Source organism: Mustelus asterias, chromosome 14 (assembly GCF_964213995.1).
Source record: "Mustelus asterias chromosome 14, sMusAst1.hap1.1, whole genome shotgun sequence".
NCBI lineage: Eukaryota > Metazoa > Chordata > Chondrichthyes > Carcharhiniformes > Triakidae > Mustelus > Mustelus asterias.
The window spans coordinates 256,067-281,102 of NC_135814.1; the positions used below are offsets into that span (position 1 = coordinate 256,067).

The 25,036-nt window shown below is 45.6% G+C and overlaps 1 protein-coding gene across 1 annotated transcript in view; it reads left to right on the plus strand.

Moving 5' to 3' along the window:
* LOC144503445 (X-ray repair cross-complementing protein 5-like) overlaps window positions 1-25,036 on the plus strand; it is a 292,714-nt gene that overhangs the window by 255,621 nt on the left and 12,057 nt on the right. The window contains exons 19-20 of the mRNA XM_078227765.1: window positions 11,674-11,741; window positions 12,526-12,597. Coding sequence (XP_078083891.1) covers window positions 11,674-11,741; window positions 12,526-12,597 — 140 coding nt within the window. The remainder of the gene's footprint in view (window positions 1-11,673; window positions 11,742-12,525; window positions 12,598-25,036) is intronic.

A 25,036-nucleotide genomic window follows, 5' to 3' on the forward strand; every position in this document is an offset into this window, starting at 1 on the left:
CTTGCATTGACTCTATCTCTACCCATCAAAATCTTATACACAAAGCATTTTATATACAAAGAATTTTGGAAAATGTGGCGGTGATAGACGGCTGCTTTAGTGACTGGAGTCCAGTGACCAGTGGCCTACCACAGGGCTGCGCCCCCTATAGTTTGTCATTTATATAAACGGCATAGATGACTATGTGAGGGGTAGGATCAGTAAGTTTGCCGATGACACAAAGATTGGCCAGGTGGGTAACAGTGAGGCCGAGTGTCTTGGGTTACAGGAAGATATAGACGAGATGGTCAAATTGGCAGATAAATGGCAGATGGAATTTAACCCTGAAAAGTGTGAGGTGATGCACTTTGGAAAGAGTAATTTGACAAGGAAGTATACTATGAAAGGTCTGGCACTGGGAAGTTCCGAAGAACAAGGGAACTTGACGTGTTTGTCCATAGATCTCTGAAGGTGGAAAGGCAGGTAAATAGGGTGGTGAAAAGGGCATATAGCACACTCGCCTTTATCAACCGGGGTATAGATTACAAAAGCAGAGAGGTCATGATGGAATTGTATAGAACTTTGGTGAGGCCACAGCTGGAATACTGTGTGCAGTTCTAGTCGCCACATTATAGGAAGGTTGTGAACGCATTGGAAGGGGTGCAGAGGAGATTTACCAGGATGCTGCCTGGGGTGGAACATTTAAGTTATGAAGAGAGGTTGAATAGGCTTGGGTTGTTTTCTCTGGAGCAAAGAAAACTGAGGGGCGACCTGATTGAGGTGTTCAAGATTATGAGGGGCATGGATAGGGAGCAGCTGTTCCCGTTAGTTGAAGGGTCAATTATGAGGGGACACAAGTTAAAAGTGAGGGGTGGGAGGTTTGGGGGCAATTTGTGGAAAACCTTTTTTACTCAGAGGGTGGTGACGGTCTGGAATGCACTGCCTGGGAGGGTGGTGGAGGCGGGATGCCTCACATCCTTTAAAAAGTACCTGGATGAGCAGTTGGCACGCCATAACATTCAAGGCTATGGGCCAAGTACTGGCAAGTGGGATTAGGAGGGCAGGTCAGGGCCTTTCATGTGTCCATGAGACTCGATGGGCCAAAGGGCCTCTTCTGCACTGTTGTATTCTGTGATTCCGATTCTGTAAAAATGATCACCAATGGGTCTACTATTTCCAAGGCCACTTCCTTACGTACTCTGGGATGAAGATTATCAAGGCCTGGAGATTTATCCCCATTCAATCCCATCAATTTTCCCAAAACTATTTCTGTACTAATGCTGATTTCCTTCAGCTCCTCATTAAAACATGTTTCTCTCAGCACTTCTGGCACATTATTCATGTCTTCCTTTGTGAAAACTGAAGCCAAGTACGAATTTAATTCCTCGGCCATTTCTTTATTCCCTGTCATGAATTCTCCCATTTTTGACTGTAATGTGCCTACATTCATTTTTTTTCCATTTTTTTCTCTTTACATGCCAATAGAAACTTTTACAGTCAGTTTTTATGTTCCCTGCTAGCTTACTTTCATACTCTATTTTTTTCCTTCTTAACCAATCCCTTGGTCCTCCTTTGCTGAATTATAAACTGCTCCCAATCCTCAGGTCTATTGCTTTTTCTTGCCAATTGCTTCTTTGAACCTGATACTATCTCTAATTTCCCTTGTAAGCCATGGTTTGGCTACAATTCCCTTACCACTCTTGCGCCAAACAGGAATAAACTTCTGGAGTTCACCTTTTCATTCTTTAAATGACTGCCATTACCTGTCCACTGTCTTTCCTTTCAGTAATGTTTCTCAGTCAATCATGGCCAGTTCATGCCTCATACCATCATAGTTACCTTTATTGAGAGTCAGGACCCTGATCTCAGAATCAACTACAACATTATTCACCTTGACAAAGAATTCTACCATATTATGGTCTCTCACAATTAGATTGCCAACTAATCCTTTCTCATCGCACAACACCCAGTCCCAGATGGCCTGCTCCCTTGTTAGTTCTCAATGTATTGCTCCAGAAAAACATCCCGTATACACTCCAGAAATTCCTCCTCTATTGAAGAGTGACTAATTTGACTCTCCCAATCTATATGTAGATTAAAGTTGCCCATAATCACAGATGTTCCTTTAACACATACATCTCTCATTTCCTGTCTAATGCATTTCCCAACATTACCACGACAGTTTGTGGTCTGTATATCACCCCCACCAATGTTTTTGTCCCTTGTTGTTTCTTAATTCGACCCATACAGATTCCACATCATCTATGCTAATACCTTTCCTCAATATTGTATCAATATCATCTTTAATCAACAATGCAACTCCATCACCTTTTTCTTTCTATCTGTCCTTACTAAACACTGAATAACCCTCAATGTTTAGTTCCCATCCTTGCTCACCTTGGAGCCACGTCTCCATAATGCCAACTATATCATATCCCTCTACATCTATCTGTACAACTAATTCATCCATTTGGTTTCAAATGTTCCGAGCATTCATAGAACATAGAACATAGAACACTACAGCGCAGAACAGGCCCTTCGGCCCACGATGTTGCACCGACCAGTTAAAAAAAAAACTGTGACCCTCCAACCTAAACCAATTTCTTTTCGTCCATGAACCTATCTACGGATCTCTTAAACGCCCCCAAACTAGGCGCATTTACTACTGATGCTGGCAGGGCATTCCAATCCCTCACCACCCTCTGGGTAAAGAACCTACCCCTGACATCGGTTCTATAACTACCCCCCCTCAATTTAAAGCCATGCCCCCTCGTGCTGGATTTCTCCATCAGAGGAAAAAGGCTATCACTATCCACCCTATCTAAACCTCTAATCATCTTATATGTTTCAATAAGATCCCCTCTTAGCCGCCGCCTTTCCAGCGAAAACAATCCCAAATCCCTCAGCCTCTCCTCATAGGATCTCCCCTCCATACCAGGCAACATCCTGGTAAACCTCCTCTGCACCCTCTCCAAAGCCTCCACATCCTTCCTGTAATGTGGGGACCAGAACTGCACACAGTACTCCAAGTGCGGCCGCACCAGAGTTGTGTACAGTTGCAACATAACGCTACGACTCCTAAATTCAATCCCCCTACCAATAAACGCCAAGACACCATATGCCTTCTTAACAACCTTATCTACTTGATTCCCAACTTTCAGGGATCTATGCACACATACACCTAGATCCCTCTGCTCCTCCACACTATTCAAAGTCCTCCCGTTAGCCCTATACTCAACACATCTGTTATTCCTACCAAAGTGAATTACCTCACACTTCTCCGCATTAAACTCCATCCGCCACCTCTCGGCCCAACTTTGCAACCTGTCTAAGTCTTCCTGCAAACTACGACACCCTTCCTCACTGTCTACCACACCACCGACTTTGGTGTCATCAGCAAATTTGCTAATCCACCCAACTATACCCTCATCCAGATCATTAATAAATATTACAAACAGCAGTGGCCCCAAAACAGATCCCTGAGGTACACCACTTGTAACCGCACTCCATGATGAATATTTACTATCAACCACCACCCTCTGTTTCCTATCCGCTAGCCAATTCCTGATCCAATTTCCTAGATCACCCCCAATCCCATACATCTGCATTTTCTGCAGAAGCCTACCATGGTGAACCTTATCAAACGCCTTACTAAAATCCATATATACCACGTCCACTGCCTTGCCCCCATCCACCTCCTTGGTCACTTTCTCAAAAAACTCAATAAGGTTAGTAAGGCACGACCTACCTGCCACAAAACCATGCTGACTATCACCTATCAATTCATTACTCTCCAAATAACTATAAATCCTATCCCTTATAATTTTTTCCAACATCTTGCCGACAACAGAAGTGAGACTCACCGGTCTATAATTCCCGGGGAAGTCTCTGTTCCCCTTCTTAAACAATGGGACAACATTCGCTAACCTCCAATCTTCTGGTACTATACCAGAGGCCAACGACGACCTGAAGATCAGAGCCAGAGGCTCTGCAATCACTTCTCTTGCCTCCCAGAGAATCCTTGGATAAATCCCATCCGGACCAGGGGATTTATCTATTTTCAGACCCTCCAGAATATCCTGCACATCCTCCTTATCAACTGTAATACTGTCTATTCTACTCCCTTGCAACCCAGTGTTCTCCTCAGCTATATTCATGTCCCCTTGCGTGAACACCGAAGAGAAATATTGGTTCAATGCTTCACCAATCTCCTCCGGTTCCACACATAACTTCCCTCTGCCATCTATAACTGGCCCTAAACTTGCCCTAACCAACCTTCTGTTCTTGACATACCTATAGAACGCCTTAGGATTCTCTTTAACCCTATCCGCCAAAGTCTTCTCATGTCCCCTTTTAGCCCTTCTAAGCTCGCTCTTCAACTCCCTCTTAGCCAATCTAAAGCTTTCTAGTGCACTACCCGAGTGCTCACGTCTCATCCGAACATAAGCCTCCTTTTTCTTTTTAACCAACAAAGAAACTTTTTTGGTGCACCACGGTTCCCTAGCCCTACCAATTCCTCCTTGCCTGACAGGGACATACCTATCACAGACTCGCAGTAGCTGCTCCTTGAAAAAACTCCACATGTCGGACGTTCCCAGTCCCTGTAATCTCCTAGTCCAACCTATGTTTCCTAATTCTCTCCTAATAGCCTCATAATTACCCTTCCCCCAGCTAAAACCACTGGCCCGAGGTTCATGCCTATCCCTTTCCATCACTAAGGTGAACGTAACCGAATTGTGGTCACTATCACCAAAATGCACACCAACTTCCAAGTCTAGCACCTGGTCTGGCTCATTTCCCAGCACCAGATCCAATATAGCCTCACCTCTAGTTGGCCTGTCTACATACTGAGTCAAAAAACCTTCCTGCACGCTTTGAACAAAAACTGACCCCTCTAACGAGCTAGAGCTATAACAATTCCAGTCAATATTAGTCAAGTTAAAATCCCCCATAACAATTGCCCTATTACTTTCACTCCTAAGCAGGATTGACTCCGCAATCCTTTCCTCAACCTCTCTAGAACTTTTAGGAGGTACAAAACCTTAAGGTGGGCACTTTTAACATTTCTTTTCCTACTATTTTTTACTCTGTCCTATCTGACTCTGGCCCTTGATTTCTCTGCCTATCACTTGCTTGATTCTCCTTACTGTCTTTTCCTCTTGTTCTTAATTCCCCCATGCTCTGAATCCTTGCAAAGGAATGTAGGCCCCCTTATGGTCAAAAATGGAGGAAATTCATAATTGGGACCAAAGAAATGGCTGAGGAACTAAATTTGTACTTTGCTTCTGTCTTCACAAAGGCAGAGGTGAATAATGTACCAGAGAAGCACAAGTTTTAGTGAAGAGCTGAAGGAAATCAGTATTGTGTAATACAGTAGTAAAATGGTTTTGGGGAAATTGATGGGATTGAAAGTGGATAAATCTCCAGGTCCTAATAATCGTCATCCCAGAATACTTGAGGAAGTGGCCCTGGAAATTATAAATCCATTGGTGGTTATTTTCCAAAATTCTTTGGACTCTGGAATAGTTCCTATAGGTTGGAGGGTAGCTAATGTAAGCCCGCTATTCAAAAAGGGAGGGAGAGAGAAAACAAGGAACTATAGACCAGTGACCATAACATTGATAGTAGAGATGTTGCTAAAGTCCATTATCAAGGATTTCATAACTCGGCATTTGGAAGTCAGTGGTATAATCAAACAAAGTCAGCATGGATTTATAAAGGGGAAATCATGCTTGATGAATTTATTGGAATTTTTTGAGGATGTGACTGGCAGAGTTGACAGAGGAGAACCTGTGGATGTGGTTTAATTAGACTTTCGGAAAGTTTTCAACAAGGTCCCACATAACAGACTACTATAGAGTCATAGAGTTTTACAGCATGGAAACAGGCTCTTCGGCCCAACTTGTCCATGCCACCCTTGTTTTTTTTTAAAAACCCCTAAGCTAATCCCAATTGCCCGCATTTGGCCCATATCCCTCTATACCCATCGTACCCATGTAACTATCTAAATGCTTTTTAAAAGATAAAATTGTACCCACCTCTACTACTACCTCTGGCAACTTGTTCCAGACACTCACCACCCTCTGTGTGAAAAAATTGCCCTTCTGGACACTTTTGTATCTCTCCCCTCTCACCTTAAACCTATGCCCTCTAGTTTTTAGACACCCCTACCTTTGGGAAAAGATATTGACTATCTACCTTGTCTATGCCCCTCATTATTTTATAGACCTCTATAAGGTCACCTCTCAGCTTCCTACGCTCCAGAGGAAAAAGTCCCAGTCAATTCAGCCTCTCCTTATAACTCAATCCATCAAGTCCCGGTAGCATCCTAGTAAATCTTTTCTGCACTCTTTTTAGTTTAATAATATCCTTTCTATAATAGGGTGACCAGAATTGCACACAGTATTCCAATTGTGGACTTACCAATGTCTTGTACAACTTCAATTTCATAAATGACCAGGATGAGGAAGTGGAGGGATGGGTTGGCATGTTTGCCGACGACGCGAAGGTTGGTGGGGTTGTGGATAGTCTGGAGGGATGTCAGAAGTTAGAGAGGGACATAGATAGGATGCAAGACTGGGCGGAGAAGTGGCAGATGGACTTCAACCCAGATAAATGCGTAGTGGTCCATTTTGGCAGGTCAAATGGGATGAAGGAGTACAATATAAAGGGAAAGACTCTTAGTACGGTAGAGGATCAGAAGGACCTTGGGGTCCGGGTCCGTAGGACTCTAAAATCGGCCCCGCGGGTGGAGGAGGTGGTTAAGAAGGCATATGGTGTGCTGGCCTTTATCAATCGAGGGATTGAGTTTAGGAGTCCGGGGATAATGATGCAGCTATATAAGACCCTTGTCAGACCCCACTTGGAGTATTGTGCTCAGTTCTGGTCGCCTCATTACAGGAAGGATGTGGAAAAGATTGAAAGAGTGCAGAGGAGATTTACAAGGATGTTGCCTGGATTGAGTGGCATGCCTTATGAGGATAGGCTGAGGGAGCTCGGTCTTTTCTCTTTGGAGAGACGTAGGATGAGAGGAGACCTAATAGAGGTATATAAGATGTTGAGAGGCATAGATCGGGTGGACTCTCAGAGGCTTTTTCCCAGGGTGGAAATGACTGCTACGAGAGGACACAGGTTTAAGGTGCTGGGGGTTAGGTACAGGGGAAATGTGAGGGGGAAGTTTTTCACACAGAGGGTGGTGGGTGAGTGGAATCAGCTGCCGTCAGTGGTGGTGGAGGCAAACTCAACAGGGTCTTTTAAGAGACTCCTGGATGAGTACATGGGACTTAATAGGATGGAGGGTTGTAGGTAGGCCTAAAAGGTAGGGATATGTTCGGCACAACTTGTGGGGCCGAAGGGCCTGTTTTGTGCTGTAGTTTTCTATGTTTCTATGTTTCAACAAGACATCCCAACTCCTGTATTCAATGTTCTGACCGATGAAACCAAGCATGCCGAATGCCTTCTTCACCATTCTGTCCACCTGTGACTCCACTTTCAAGGAGCTATGAACATGTACCCCTAGATCTCTTTGTTCTGTAACTCTCCCCAACGTCCTATCATTAACTGAGTAAGTCCTGCCCTGGTTCAATCTACCAAAATGCATTACCTCACATTTGTCTAAATTCAACTCCATCTGCCATTCGCCAGCCCACTGGCCCAATTGATCAAGATCCCGCTGCAATTTGAGATAACCTTCCTCACTGTCCACCATGCCACCAATCTTGGTGTCATCTGCAAACTTACTAACCATGCCCCATGTATTCTCATCCAAATCATTAATACTAATGACAAATAACAATGGGCCCAGCACTGATCCCTGAGGCACACCGCTGGTCACAGGCCTCCAGTTTGAAAAACAACTCTCTACAACCACCCTCTGGCTTCTGTCAAGAAGCCAATTTTGTATCCATTTAGATACCTCACCCTGGATCCCATGAGATTTAACTTTATGCAACAACCTACCATGCGGTACCTTGTCAAAGGCCTTGCTAAAGTCCATGTAGACAACATCAACTGCACTGCCCTCATCTACCTTCTTGGTTACCCCTTCAAAAAACTCAATTAAATTTGTGAGACATGATTTTCCACTCGCAAAGCCATGCCGACTGTCCCTAATCAGTCCTTGCATCTCTAAATGCCTGTAGATCCTGTGTCTCAAAATACCTTCCAACAATTTACTCACCACAGATGTGAGACTCACTGGCCTGTGGTTCCCAGTCTTTTCCCTGGAGCCCTTTTTAAACAAAGGCACAACATTTGCCACACTCCAATTTTCAGGTACCTCACCCGTGACTATCAGTGATTCAAATAACTCAGCTAGGGGACCCGCAATTTCCTCCCTAGCCGCCCACAACGTCCTGGGATATACCTCATCAGGTCCCGCAGATTTATCTACCTTGATTCTCTTTAAGACTTCCAGCACCTCCTTCTCTGTAATATGTACACTCCTCAAGACATCAATATTTAACTCCCCAGGTTCCCTAACATCCATGCCTTTCTCAGTAGTAAAAAAATACTGATGAGAAATATTCATTTAGGATCTCATCCATCTCTAGTGGACCCGCACATAGATTACCTTATTGATCCTTAAGAGGCCCTACTCTCTCCCTTGTTACTCTTTTGCCCTTTATGTATTTGTAGAAGCTCTTTGGATTCTCCTTTGCCTTATCTACCTAAACAATTGCATGTCCCCTTTTTGCCCTCCTGATTTCTCTCCCAACTCTACTCCTACACCCCCTATACTCTTCAAGAGATTCACTTGATCCCAGCTGCCTATGCACGTCATGTGCCTCTTCTTCTTGACCAGGGCCTCAATATCCCGAGTCATCCAGGGTTCCCGACTTCTGCAGCCTTGCCCTTCACTCGAAGAGGAATGTGTTTACCCTGAACACTGGTTAACACACTTTTGAAAGCATGCCATTTACCAGATGTCCCTTTTCCTTCCCACAGACTCCCCCAATTAACTTTTGAAAGTTCCTGTCTGATACCATCAAAATTGACCTTGCCCCAATTTAGAATATTAACTTTTGGGACAGACCTATCATTCTCCATAGCTATCTTAAAACTAATAGAATTATGGTCACTGGTCCCAAAGTGATCCTCACTAACACTTCTGTCACCTGCCCTTCCTTATTTTCCAAGAGGAGGTCAAGTTTTGCCCCCTCTCTAGTCGGGCCATCCACATACTGAATGAGAAATTCCTCCTGAATACACTCAACAAATTCTCTACAACCACCCTCTGGCTTCTGTCCAGAAGCCAATTTTGTATCCATTTAGATACCTCACCCTGGACCCCGAGGGATTTAACCTTATGCAACAGCCTACCATGCGGTACTTTGTCAAAGACCTTGCTAAAATCCATGTAGACAACATCAACAGCACTGCCCTCATCTACCTTCTTGGCTACCCCTTCAAAAAACTCAATCAAATTTGTGAGACATGATTTTCCACTCACAAAGCCATGCTGAACTTTACTGTGTAAAGTTAAAGCACATGGGATTGCAGATAATGTCTTGAGATGGATAGAAAGCTGGTTAGCAGATAGAAAACAAAGAGTTGGAATAAATGGGTCTTTTTCTGATTGGCAGGCAGTGACTACAGGGGTTCCGCAGGGATCTGTGCTAGGACCCCAGCTGTTCACATTATATTTTAATGATTTGGACAGGGGAACTAAATGTATTATCTCCAAATTTGCAGATGATACAAAGCTGGGTGGGAGGGTGAGCTGTGAGAGGATGCAGAGATGCTTCCGCGTGATTTGGACAGGCTGAGTGTGTGGGCATCTGCATGGCAGACGCAGTATAATGTGGGTAAATGTGAGGTTATGCACTTCAGTAGCAGAGATAGGAAGGCAGATTATTATTTGAATGGGTGTAAATTGAGAGAGGTGGATACTCAGCGAGACCTTGGTGTTTTCCTGCATCAGTCACTGAAAGTAAGCACTCAGGTATAGCAGGCAGTAAAGAAGGCAAATGGTATGATGGCCTTCATAGCGAAAGGATTTGAGTATAGGGATGGGGATGTTTTGCTGCAATTGTATAGAACGTTGGTTAGACCTCGCCAGGAGTATTGTGTGCAGTATTTATGTCCTTATCCAAAGAAGGATGTCCTTGCTATAGAGGGAGCGCAGTGAGGGTTTACCAGGCTGATTTCTGGAATGGCAGGACTGTTGTATGAGAAGAGACTAAGTCGGTTAGGAGTATATTCACTGGAGTTTAGAACAGTGAGAGGGATCTCATAGAATCAGAATCCCTACAGTGCAGAAAGAGGTCACCAAGCCTGTACTAACACCCATCCCACCCAGGCCCTATCCCTGTAACCCCACGTATTTACCTTGATAATCTCCCTGACATCAAGGGACAATTTAGCATGGCCAATCAATCTAATCCACATATCTTTGGACTGTGGAAGGAAACCAGAGCACATGAAGGAAACCCAAGCAGACATAGTGAGATGAGCAGGTTAGGTGGATTGGCCATGCCAGATGTGCAGGTTAGGGGGATTAGCGAGATAAGTACATGGGGTACAGGGATAGCGCCTGAGTAAGGTGCTCTGTCAGAGTCAATGCAGACTCAATAGGCTGAACGGCCTCCTTCCACACAGACAATTACTCGAGGCCGGGAATTGAACCCATGTCCCTGGTGCTGTGAGGCAGCAATGCTAACCACTGTGTGCCACCGTGCCGCCCATCTCATAGAATGTTAGAATGTTACAAGTTTCTAACAGGGTAGATTCTGAAAGAGTGTTCCTGATGGTGGGGCAGTCCAGAAATAGGAAGCATGGTTTGAGGATAACCTTTTAGGACTGAATACTGTTGTTTATGCTTCACTCAAACCCCCCTCCTGTCTTTTCTCATCTAAATCTATTATAACCATCCATTTTTTTCTCCATCAAATGCTCGTCTAGTTTCTCTTTAAATTCTTTACCTTTAGTATTCGTTTCAACCACTCCCTCTGGTAGCAAGTTCTACATTGCCACCACTCCTTGAATCATAGAATCCCTACAATGCAGAAGGAGGCTGTTCAGCCCATTGGGTCTGCACTGACTCTCCGACAGAGCATCTTACTCAGGCCCTATTCCTGTAACCCCACGTACTTTTCCCGCTAATCCCCCTAACCTGCACATCTTGGGACACTAAGGTGCAATTTAGCATGGCCAATCCACCTAACCCACACATCTTTGGACTGTGGGAGGAAACCAGAGCACCCAGAGGAAACCCACGTAGATACGGGGACAATGTGCAAACTCCACACAGACAATCACCAAGGCTGGTATCAAACCCGGGTCCCTGGCGCTGTGAGGCAGCAGCACTAATCACTGTGCCACCTTATTGGGTTTCGTGGTGACTATCTTGTATAGACAACCTCTAGTTATACTCTTCCCTATAAGGGGAAACATTCTCTCTGTATTCAGTCTTTCAAAAGCTTTCATAATTTTAAAGACCTCAGTTAGATCACCCCTCAGCCATTTTCTTTCAATAGATAAGGGACCCAGCCTATCAGATCGTCTCTATAGGGATAATCCACATTTCTGATACCTTGCCCAAATTTTCTCTAAACTTTCTCCAATGTCTCCGTATCCTTTTCATATTACCGTGACCAGAACTGCACACAGTACAATCAGGATTCTTGTGAATCCAAGAGTTATGGAGTATGTGATACCTGACATTAATATTGACAAACTGTCTCTTAATTGCAGATGCTGTCACTCTCATCACAAAGGATGAAGCTGCAGAAAGCTCAGTGACCAATGATGACGCCAAACAGGTAAAACCAATCACTTGGTTTGGTTACCCAATAAACGAGGGGTCTGAACCCCAGTCAATACCATGATTCCCAGGTCCAGCGGCTCGGGACTATTATTTACCATTTGAGAACAATTCGGTTACAACCAATATATTGGTCAGATTGGTAATAGAGTCATAGAGGTTTACAGCATGGAAACAGGTCCTTCGGCCCAACTTGTCCATGCCACTCTGTTTTTTAACTCCTAAGTTGGTCCCAATTGCCCATGTTTGGCCCATATCCCTCTATACCCATCTTACCCATGTGACTGTCTAAATGCTTTTTAAAAGACAAAATTGCACCCTCCTCTACTACTACCTCTGGCAGCTTGTTCCAGACACTCACCACCCTCTGTGAAAAAATTGCCCCTCTGGACTCTTTTGTATCTCTCCCCTCTCACCTTAAACCTATGCCCTCTAGTTTTAGACTCCCCTAACTTTGGGAAAAGAGGTTGACTATCTCGCTGATCTATGCCCCTCATTATTTTATAGACCTCGATAAGATCACCCCTAAGTCTCCTATGCTCCAGAGAAAAAAAGTCCCAGTCTATCCAGCCTCTCCTTATAACTCAAACTGTCAAGTCCCGGTAGCATCCTAGTAAATCTTTTCTGCACTCTTTCTAGTTTAATAATATCCTTTCTATAATAGGGTGACCAGAACTGTACACAGTAATGGCCTAGCTGTGTCAGCCTTGTTCTCCTGCAGATGCTCTGATCCAGTTATTGTTCCTGTCTGTAGTTCTGAGTTGTTTCTTTCTCATCTGCAGTTTTTGGCTCCAGAAGAGAGACTCATGGAAGAATCAGCAGTGCCCGAGAACGATGGAGATGTGGATGATCTGGTTAGTCTTGTATTCATAGAACCCATACAGCATAGAAGGAGGCCATTTGGCCCATCGAGTGTTCATGTGCCCAACACGTGTTCAGCTGCAGCTGCTAGCAAAGCGTGTTAGGGAACTGGAGAAGGAGCTTGATGACCTCCATCTAATTCGGAAGAATGAGAAGTATATAGACAGTAGCTTTAGGGAGATAGTTACACCTAAGCAGCAGAGCACAGGAAATTGGGTTACTGTAAGGAGAGGAAATGGCAGTGTGAAAGGACAGGCAGAGCAGGGTTCCCCTGTGGCCATACCCCTCCACAACAGGTATACTGAGTTGGATACTGTTGTGGGAGATGCTTTACCTGGGACAAGCTGCGACAGCCGGAACTCTGATACTGAGTCTGGTTCCACAGCGCAAAAGGGTGAGATGAAGAAGAGGAGAGCAGTAGTGATAGGGGACTCAATGGTCAGAGGTACGGACAGGAGGTTCTGTGGTCGGGACAGAGACTCCCGCATGGTTTGTTGCCTCCCAGGTGCCAAGGTCAGCGATGTCTCTGATCGCGTGCACAGCGTTCTAAAGTGGGAAGGTGATCAGCCAGATGTCGTGGTACACATTGGTACCAATGACATGGGAAGGAAGAGTGAGGAGGTCCTAAAGAGTGAGTACAAAGAGCTTGGAAGGAAGTTAAAAAGCAGGACCCCGAGGGTAGTAATCTCAGGATTGCTACCTGAGCCACATGCCAGTGAGGGCAGGAGTAGGATGCTTGGGTGGATGAACACGTGGCTGAGGAACTGGTGCAGGGGGCAGGGTTTCCAATTCTTGGATCATTGGGACCTCTTCTGGGGCAGGTGGGACCTGTACAAGAGAGACGGGTTACACCTAAACTTCAAGGGGACCAATATACTTGCAGGGAGATTTGCTAGTGTTATTGGGGAGTGTTTAAACTAGATTTGCAGGGGGATGGGAACCAGAGTGCCAGAGCAGATAGTGGAGCAGGGGTAAAAAGACAGGTTAGTTCAAGCAAAATCACAAATGGAAGGGTAGAGTGTGGTGGAAATAATCTTTTGAGGTGTGTCTATTTCAATGCCAGGAGTATTGTGGGGAAGGCAGATGAGCTGAAGGTGTGGATAGACACATGGAAATATGACATTATAGCCATTAGTGAAACTTGGCTACAGGAGGGGCAGGACTGGCAGCTCAATGTTCCAGGGTTCCAATGTTTCAGGCGGGATAGAGGCAGAGGGATAAAAGGTGGGGGGGTGGCATTGTTGGTCAGGGAAAATGTTACAGCGGTACTCAGGCAGGATAGATTAGGGAGCTTGTCTACAGAGGCCCTATGGGTGGAGCTGAGAAACAGGAAAGGTATGACCACATTAATGGGCTTGTATTATAGACCACCCAATAGTCAGTGAGAATTGGAGGAGCAAATCAGCGGAGAGATAGCTGACAACTGCAAGAAACACAAAGTTGTGATAGTAGGGGATTTTAATTTTCCACATATAAGAACATAGAACATAGAACAGTACAGCACAGAACAGGCCCTTCGGCCCACGATGTTGTGCCGAGCTTTATCTGAAACCAAGATCAAGCTATCCCACTCCCTATCATCCTGGTGTGCTCCATGTGCCTATCCAATAACCGCTTAAATGTTTCTAAAGTGTCTGACTCCACTATCACTGCAGGCAGTCCATTCCACACCCCAACCACTCTCTGCGTAAAGAACCTACCTCTGATATCCGTCCTGTATCTCCCACCACGAACCCTATAGTTATGCCCCCTTGTAATAGCTCCATCCACCCGAGGAAATAGTCTTTGAACGTTCACTCTATCTATCCCCTTCATCATTTTATACACCTCTATTAAGTCTCCCCTCAGCCTCCTCCGCTCCAGAGAGAACAGCCCTAGCTCCCTCAACCTTTCCTCATATGACCTACCCTCCAAACCAGGCAGCATCCTGGTAAATCTCCTCTGCACTCTTTCCAGCGCTTCCACATCCTTCTTATAGTGAGGTGACCAGAACTGCACACAATATTCCAAATGTGGTCTCACCAAGGTCCTGTACAGTTGCAGCATAACCCCACGGCTCTTAAACTCCAACCCCCTGTTAATAAAAGCTAACACACTATAGGCCTTCTTCACAGCTCTATCCACTTGACTGGCAACCTTTAGAGATCTGTGGATATGGACCCCAAGATCTCTCTGTTCCTCCACAGTCTTCAGAACCCTACCTTTGACCCTGTAATCTACATTTAAATTTGTCCTACCAAAATGAATCACCTCACATTTATCAGGGTTAAACTCCATTTGCCATTTTTCAGCCCAGCTTTGCATCCTATCTATGTCTCTTTGCAGCCTACAACAGCCCTCCACCTCATCCACTACTCCACCAATCTTGGTGTCATCAGCAAATTTACTGATCCACCCTTCAGCCCCCTCCTCTAAGTCATTAATAAAAATCACAAAGAGCAGAGGACCAAGCACTGATCCCTGCGGCACACCGCTAGCAACCTGCCTCCAATCCGAAAATTTTCCATCCACCACCACCCTCTGTCTTCGGTCAGACAGCCAGTTACCTATCCAATCGGCCTACTTTCCCTCTATCCCACACCTCCTCACTTTCATCATAAGCCGACCATGGGGGACCTTATCAAACGCCTTACTAAAATCCATGTATATGACATCAACTGCCCTACCTTCATCAACACACTTAGTTACCTCCTCAAAAAATTCTATCAAATTTGTGAGGCACGACTTGCCCTTCACGAATCCGTGCTGACTATCTCGGATTAATCCGCATCTTTCTAAATGGTCGTAAATCCCATCCCTAAGGACCCTTTCCATCAATTTACCAACCACCGAAGTAAGACTAACCGGTCTATAATTACCAGGGTCATTTCTATTCCCTTTCTTAAACAGAGGAACAACATTCGCCATTCTCCAGTCCTCTGGCACCATCCCCGTGGACAGTGAGGACCCAAAGATCAACGCCAAAGGCTCTGCAATCTCATCCCTTGCCTCCCACAGAATCCTAGGATACATTTCATCAGGCCCAGGGGACTTATCGACCTTCAGTTTATTCAAAACTGCCAAGACATCCTCCCTCCGAACATCTATTTCCTTCAGCCTATTAGCCTGTAACACCTTCTCTTCCTCAAAAACATGGCCCCTCTCCTTGGTGAACACTGAAGAAAAGTATTCATTCATCACCTCGCCTATCTCTACTGACTCCATACACAAGTTCCCACTACTGTCCTTGACCGGCCCTAACCTCACCCTGGTCATTCTTTTATTCCTCACGTAAGAGTAAAAAGCCTTGGGGTTTTCCTTGATCCGACCCGCCAAGGACTTCTCATGTCCCCTCCTAGCTCTCCTAAGCCCCTTTTTCAGCTCATTCCTTGCTAACTTGTAACCCTCAATCAAGCCATCTGAACCTTGTTTCCTCATCCCTACATAAGCTTCCCTCTTCCTTTTCACAAGACATTCCACCTCTTTTGTGAACCATGGTTCCCTCACTCGGCCATTTCCTCCCTGCCTGACAGGAACATACCTATCAAGGACATCCAGTATTTGTTCCTTGAAAAAGTTCCACTTTTCATTCGTTCCTTTCTCTGACAGTTTCTGTTCCCAACTTATGCCCCCTAATTCTTGCCTAATCGCATCATAATTACCCCTCCCCCAATTGTAAACCTTGCCCTGCCGTACGGCCCTATCCCTCTCCATTGCAATAACAAAAGACACCGAATTGTGGTCACTATCTCCAAATTGCTCTCCCACAACCAAATCTAAGACTTGGCCCGGTTCATTTCCCAGTACCAAATCCAATGTGGCCTCACCTCTAGTCGGCCCATCCACATATTGTGTCAGGAAACCCTCCCGCACACACTGCACAAAAACTGCCCCATCCAAACTATTTGACCTACAAAGGTTCCAATCAATATTTGGAAAGTTAAAGTCCCCCATAACAACTACCCTGTGACCCCCACACATATCCATAATCTGCTTAGCAATTTCTTCCTCCACATCTCTATTACTATTTGGGGGCCTATAGTAAACTCCTAGCAACGTGACCGCTCCTTTCCTATTTCTAACTTCAGCCCATATTACCTCAGTGTGCAGATCCCCCACGAAGTGCCTTTCCGCAGCCGTTAAACTATCCTTGATTAACAATGCCACTCCTCCACCTCTTTTACCAGCTTCCCTACACTTAGTGAAACATCTATACCCCGGAACGTCCAACAACCATTCCTGTCCTTGTTCTACCCACGTCTCCGTAATGGCCACAACATCGTAGTCCCAAGTACCAATCCACGCCCCAAGTTCATCTACCTTGTTCCGGATGCTCCTTGCATTGAAGTAGACACACTTCAACCCACCTTCCTGTCTACCAGTACCCACCCTTGACCCTGATACCTTCAATTGGGACTCGCATACTGTTAAAGGTTTAGATGGGGTAGAGTTTGTAAAATGTGTTCAGGAGAATTTTCTACATCAGTATACAGAGGTGCCAACTAGAGAGGATGCGATATTGGATCTCCTATTGGCAAATGAGTTAGGGCAGGTGATGGATGTGAGTGTGAGGGAACACTTTGGATCCAGTGATCATAATGCCATTAGTTTCAACCTGATCGTGGATAAGGATAGATCTGGTCCTCGGGTTGAAGTTCTGAACTGGAAAAAGGCCAAATTTGATGAAATGAGAAGGGATCTGGGAAGTGTGGATTGGCATAGGCTGTTCTCTGTTAAGGATGCAAATGGAAAGTGGGAGGCCTTCAAAGGAGAAATTTTGAGAGTGCAGAGTTTGTACGTTCCTGTCAGGATTAAAGGCAAAGTAAATAGAAATAAGGAACCTTGGTTCTCAAGGGAGATTGTAACACTGATTAAGAGGAAGAGAGAGTTGTATGAAATGTGCAGGCAGCAAGGAACAGATCAGATGCTCGAGGAGTATAAAAAGTGCAAGAAGCTACTTAAGAGGGGAATCAGGAGGGCTAAAAGAAGACATGAGGTTGCTTTGGCAGACAGAGTGAAGGAAAATCCAAAGAGCTTCTATAGGTATGTTAGGAGCAAAAGGATAGAACATAGAACAGTACAGCACAGAACAGGCCCTTCGGCCCACGATATTGTGCCGAGCTTTATCTGAAACCAAGATCAAGCTATCCCACTCCCTATCATCCTGGTGTGCTCCATGTGCCTATCCAATAACCGCTTAAATGTTCCTAAAGTGTCTGACTCCACTATCACTGCAGGCAGTCTATTCCACACCCCAACCACTCTCTGCGTAAAGAGGGATAGTGGCAGAGGATAGTGAGGGATAAAATTGGTCCTCTTGAAGACCAGAGTGGTAGACTGTGTATGGAACCAAAAGAGATGGGGGAGATACTAAATGGTTTTTTTGCATCCGTATTTACTGAGGAAACGGGCATGGAGTCTACGGAAATAGGACAAACTGGTAGGGAGGTCATGGAACCTTTACAGATTAAAGGGGAGGAGGTGCTCGCTGTCTTGAGGCAAATCAGAGTGGATAAATCCCCAGGACCGGACAGGGTATTCCCACGGACCTTGAGGGAAGCTACTGTTGAACTTGCAGGGGCCCTGGCAGACATATTTAAAATGTCAGTATTCACGGGGGAGGTGCCGGATGATTGGAGGGTGGCTCATGTTGTTCCGTTGTTTAAAAAAGGTTCCAAAAGAAATCCAGGAAATTATAGGCCAGTAAGTTTGACGTCGGTGGTGGGCAAGTTATTGGAAGGTGTGATAAGGGATAGGATCTACAAATATTTGGATAGACAGGGACTTATTAGGGAGAGTCAACATGGCTTTGTGCGTGGTAGGTCATGTTTGACCAATCTATTAGAGTTTTTCGAGGAGGTTACCAGGAAAGTGGATGAAGGGAAGGTGGTGGATGTTGTCTACCTGGATTTCAGCAAGGCCTTTGACAAGGTCCCTCTTGGGAGGTTAGTTAGGAAGGTTCAGTCGCTAGGTACACATGGGGAGGTAGTAAATTGGATTAGACACTGGCTCAATGGAAGAAGCCAGAGAGTGGTTGTGGAGGATTGCTTCTCTGAGTGGAGGCCTGTGACTAGTTGTGTGCCGCAGGGATCGGTGTTGGGTCCATTGTTGTTTGTCATCTATATCAATGATCTGGATGATAATGTGGTCAATTGGATCAGCAAGTTTGCTGATGATACAAAGATTGGAGGTGTAGTGGACAGTGAGGAAGGTTTTCAAAGCTTGCAGAGGGATTTGGACCAACTAGAAAAATGGGCTGAAAAATGGCAAATGGAATTTAACGCAGACAAGTGTGAGATATTGCACATTGGAAGGACAAACCAAAGTAGAACGTACAGGGTAAATGGTAGGACTCTGAAGAGTGCAGTTGAACAGAGGGATCTGGGAATACAGGTACAGAATTCCCTAAAAGTGACGTCACAGGTGGATAGGGTCGTAAAGAGTGCCTTTGGTACATTGGCCCTTATAAATCGGAGTATCGAGTATAAAAGTTGGAGTGTTATGGTAAGGTTATATAAGGCATTGGTGAGGCCGAATTTGGAGTATTGTGTACAGTTTTGGTCACCTAGTTACGGGAAGGATGTAAATAAGGTTGAAAGAGTGCAGAGAAGGTTCACAAGGATGTTGCCGGGACTTGAGAAGCTGAGTTACAGAGAGAGATTGAATAGGTTGGGACTTTATTCCCTGGAGCGTAGAAGATTGAGGGGAGATTTGATAGAGGTGTATAAGATTTTGATGGGTATAGATAGAGTGAATGCAAGCAGGCTTTTTCCGCTGAGGCTCGGGGAGAAAAAAACCAGAGGGCATGGGTTAAGGGTGAAAGGAGAAAAGTTTAAAGGGAATATTAGGGGGGGCTTCTTCACGCAGAGAGTGGTGGGAGTGTGGAATGAGCTGCCGGATAAAGTGGTAAATGCTTTTAACATTTAAGAAAAACATTTAACATTTAAGAAAAACTTGGACGGGTTCATGGATGAGAGGGGTGTGGAGGGATATGGTCCAAGTGCAGGTCAGTGGGACTAGGCAAAAAATGGTTCGGCATAGACAAGAAGGGCCAAAAGGCCTGTTTCTGAGCTGTAATTTTCTATGGTTCTATGAGTCTACAATAACAGCAATCCCACCCAGGCCTTATTCCCCTAACCCCACGTATTTATCGTGCTAATCCCCCTGACACTAAGGGGCAATTTACCATGGCCAATCCACCTAACCTGCGCATCTTTGAACCGTGGGGAGGAAACTGGAGCACCCGGAGGAAACCCTCACAGACATGGGGAGAACATGCAAACTCCATGTAGACTGTCATCCAAGGCCAGAATTGAATCTGAGTCTCTGGTGCTATGAGGCAGCAGTGCTAGCCACTATATTGTCAAATAGCGATCTGCCCAGTTGATATTAAGTTTTCAGAAAGTGTGTGTGTTGTAATTGGTTAACTGATTCTGCTTGGATCGAGAAGGTTTGAAAATAGATTACCTTAGGGTCACTGCTGCCTCCAATTTTACTCTCAGTGTAGATCCGTGAAATCGGGAGCACAATTTGAAACATTTCTGATAACACAAAAGTAAGGACAATTCTGGGAAGATACAGGCATGTTAGTGGAAGTGACAGGAAATACATTTAGAGGGAAGAACACAAAACACAAATATATTCAAAAATGATGTAGCTAAATGGAGACCTAGGACTACCTCAAAGAACAGGACAGCACATGAACAGGCCCTTCGGCCCTCCAAGCCTGCACCGATCACGATGCCTGCCTAAACTAAAACTATATGTACTTACAGAGTCCATATCCTTCCATTCCCATCCTATTCATGTATTCATCTAGTTGCCCTTTAAATGCCGCTATCATACCTGCTCCCACCACCTCCCAGGCAGCGCGTTCCAGATGTTCACCACCCTCGTGTGTAAAAAAAACTTGCCTCACACATCTCCTCTAAACTTTTCCCCACGCACCTTAAACCTCGTACTCTGGTCCTCTAGTACTTGACTTTTCTACCCTCGGAAAGAGTATCTGACTATCCACTCTGTCCATGCCACTCATAATCTTGTAAACCTCTATCAGGTCACCCCTTAACCTCCGTCGTTCCAGTGAGAACAAACCGGGTTTATCCAACCTTTCCTTGTAGCTAATACCCTCCAGACCAGGCAACATCCTGGTAAACCTATTCTGTACCCTGTCCAAAGCATCCACATCTTTCTGGTAGTGTGGCGACCAGACTTGTACACAATATTCTAAATGAGGCCTAACTAAGGTTCTGTACAGCTGCAGCATGACCTGCCAATTTTTACACTCAATACCCCGACCGAAGAAGGCAAGCATGCTGTATGCCTTTGTGACTACCTTATCCACCTGCATTGCCACTTTCAGATCGGTGGACATGTTTGCTCCGATCTCTCTGCCTGTCAATACTCCTAAGGGTTCTAGCATTTATTGTACAATTCCGATATGCATTGGACCTTCCAAAATGCATTATCTCACACTTGTCCAGATTAAACTCCATCTGACATTTCTCCGCCCAAGTCTCCAACCGCTCTACATCTTGCTGTATCCTCTGACAATCCTCTTCACTATCCGCAACTCCACCAATTTTTGTGTCATCTGCGAACTTACTAATAGTGACCATCTACATTCTCCTCCAAATCATTTATGTATACTACAAACAACAAAGGTCCCAGAACAGCCTCCCATTCAGAAAAGCTACCCTCTGTGTTCTATGGCCAAGCCAGTTCTGTATCCATCTTGCCAGCTCTCCTCTGATCCCATGTGACTTCACCTTTCATACCAGTCTACCATAGAAACATAGAAAAACTACAGCACAAACAGGCCCTTCGGACCACAGGTTGTGCCGAACACATCCCTACCTTCTAGACCTACCTATAACCCTCCATCCTATTAAGCTCCATGTACTCATCCAGGAATCTCTTAAAAGACCCTATTGAGTTTGCCTCCACCACCACTGACGGCAACCGATTCCACTCGCCCACCACCCTCTGTGTGAAAAACTTCCCCCTAACATTTCCCCTGTACCTACCCCCCAGCACCTTAAACCTGTGTCCTCTCGAAGCAGACATTTCCACCCTGGGAAAAAGCCTCTGAGAGTCCACCTGATCTATGCCTCTCAACATCTTATACACCTCTATTAGGTCTCCTCTCATCCTTCGTCTCTCCAAGGAGAAAAGACCGAGCTCCCTCAGCCTATCGTCATAAGGCATGCTGCTCAATCCAGGCAACATCCTTGTAAATCTCCTCTGCACCCTTTCAATCTTTTCCACATCCTTCCTATAGTGAGGCGACCAGAACTGAGCACAGTACTCCAAGTGGGATCTGACGAGGGTCTTATAAAGCTGCATCATTAACCCCGGACTCCTAAACTCAGTCCCTCGATTGATAAAGGCCAGCACACCATACGCCTTCTTAACCACCTCCTCCACCTGCGGGGCCGATTTCAGAGTCCTATGGACCCGGACCCCAAGATCCTTCTGATCCTCTACAGTACTAAGAGTCTTTCCCTTTATATTGTACTCCTTCATCCCACTTGACCTGCCAAAATGGACCATGACACATTTATCTGGGTTGAAGTCCATCTGCCACTTGTCCGCCCAGTCTTGCATCCTATCTATGTCCCTCTGTAACTTCTGACATCCCTCCAGACTATCCACAACCCCACCAACCTTCGTGTCGTCGGCAAACTTACCAACCCATCCCTCCGCTTCCTCATCCTGGTCATTTATGAAAATGACAAACAGCAAGGGTCCCAGAACAGATCCCTGGGGCACACCACTATTGACCGACCTCCATTTAGAAAAAGACCCATCTATACCCACTCTCTGCCTCCTTTGGGCAAGCCAGTTCTGGATCCACCGGGCAGCAGCCCCTTGGATCCCATGCCCTCTCACTTTTTCTCGAAGCCTTGCATGGGGGACCTTATCGAACGCCTTGCTAAAATCCATATAAACCACCTCTACCGCCTTCCCTTCGTCAATGTGTTTAGTCACATTTTCGAAGAACTCCACCAGGCTCGTAAGACACGATCTGCCCTTGACAAAGCCATGCTGAGTATTCTTGAGCATACTAAACCTCTCTAAATGCTCATATATCCTGTCCCTCAGGATCTTCTCCATCAGTTTACCAACCACTGAGGTTAGACTCACCGGTCGGTAATTACCTGGGCTATCCCTATTCCCCTTCTTGAAAATAGAAACCACATCCGCAATCCTCCAGCACCTCTCCCGTCTCCATCGACGACGCAAAGATCATCGCCAGAGGCTCTGCAATCTCTTCCCTCGCCTCCCACAGTAACCTGGGGTACATCCCTTCCGGACCCGGTGACCATGAGGTACCTTGTCAAAGGCTTTACTGAAGCCTATGTATACAACATCCACTGCCTTTCCCTCAACTATCATCTTAGTCACATCCTCAAAAAAGTCGATCAAGTTAGTGAGGCACGACCTCCCCTTCACAAAACCATGCTGTCTATCACTAATAAGTCCATAAGGTAATGCATTTTGGAAGGTCTAATATAGATAGGAAATAATGAGTAAATGGCAGAACCCTAAAGAGGGATCTGGGTGTACAGGTACACAGGTCACTGAAAGTGACAACGCAGGTGGAGAAGGTATCATAGAATCATAGAATCCCTACAGTGCAGAAGGAGGCCATTCGGCCCATCGAGTCTGCACCGACCACAATCCCACCCAGGCCCTACCCCCACATATTTACCCGCTAATCCCTCTAACCTACACATCCCAGGACTCTAAGGGGCAATTTTTAACCTGGCCAATCAACCTAACCCGCACATCTTTGGACTGTGGGAGGAAACCGGAGCACCCGGAGGAAACCCACGCAGACACGAAGAGAATGTGCAAACTCCACACAGACAGTGACCCGAGCCGGGAATCGAACCCGGGACCCTGGAGCTGTGAAGCAGCAGTGCTAACCACTGTGCTACCGTGCCGCCCATAGGTAGGTAGTCTAGAAGGCATACGGCATGCTTGCTTTCATCGGCTGGGGCATTGATTTTAAAAATTGGCAAGTCATGTTGCAGCTTTATAGAACCTTAGTTAGGCCACATTTGGAATATAGTGTTCAATTCTGGTCGCCACACCACCAGAAGGATGTGGAGGCTTTGGACAGCCTACAGAAAAGATTTACCAGGATGTTGCCTGGTATGGAGGGCATTAGATTTGAGGAGAGGTTGGAGAAACTTGGTTTGTTCTCACTAGAACGACAGAGGTTGAGGGGAGACCTGATAGAAGTCTACAAGATTATGAGGGGCATGGACAGAGTGGATAGTCAGAAGCTTTTTCCCAAGGTGGAAGAGTCAATTACTGGGGGGCACAGGTTTAAGGTTCAAGGGGCAAGGTTTAAAGGAGGTGTACAAGGCACGTTTTTTACACAGAGGGTAGTGGGTGCCCGGAACTCGCTGCCGGGGAAGGTAGTGGAAGCAGATACGATAGTGACTTTTAAGGGGCGTCTGACAAATACATGAATGATAAGAACTAGGAGCAGGAGTAGGCCATCTGGCCCCTCGAGTCTGCTCCACCATTCAACAAGATCATGGCTGATCTTTTCGTGGACTCAGCTCCACTTAACCATCCACTCACCAAAGCCCTGAATTCCTTTACTGTTCAAAAATTTATCTATCCTTGCCTTAAAAACATTCAATGAGGTAGCCTCAACTGCTTCACTGGGCAGGGAATTCCACAGATTCACAACCCTTTGTGTGAAGAGGTTCCTCCTCAACTCAGTCCTAAATCTGCTCCCCCTTATTTTGAGGCCACGAATAGGATGGGAATAGAGGGATATAGTCCCCGGAAGGGTAGGGGGTTTTAGTTTAGTTGGGCAGCATGGTCGGTGCAGGCTTGGAGGGCCAAAGAGCCTGTTCCTGTGCTGTAATTTTCTTTGTTCTTTGTCTTTTGTTTTCAAATGTGAGTAAATCCTGTCCCTAAGAATTCTTTCCAATAATTTCCCTACCACTGACGTAAGGCTCATCGGCCTATAATTTCCTGGATTATCCCTGCTGCCCTTCTTAATGGAACAACATTGGCTATCCTCCAGTCCTCTGGAACTTCACCTGTAGCCAATGAGGATACAAAGATTTCTGTCAAGGCCCCAGCGATTTCTGTCAAGGCCCCAGCAATTTCTGCTCTTGCCTCCTCAGTATCCTGGGGTATATCCCATCAGGCCCTGGGGACGTATCTACTTTAATGCTTTTTAAGACACCCAACGCCGCCTCCTTTTTGATATCGACATGACTCAGAATATCTGCACACCCTACCCTAGACTCGTCATCCATCAAGTCCCTCTCTTTGGTGAATACTGAGGCAAAATATTCATTTAGTATCTCGCCCATTTCCTCTAGTTCCACGCATAGGTTCCCTCCACTATCCTTGAGTGGACCAACCCTTTCCCTGGCTACCCTCATGCTCTTTACATACATATAAAATGCCTTAGGATTT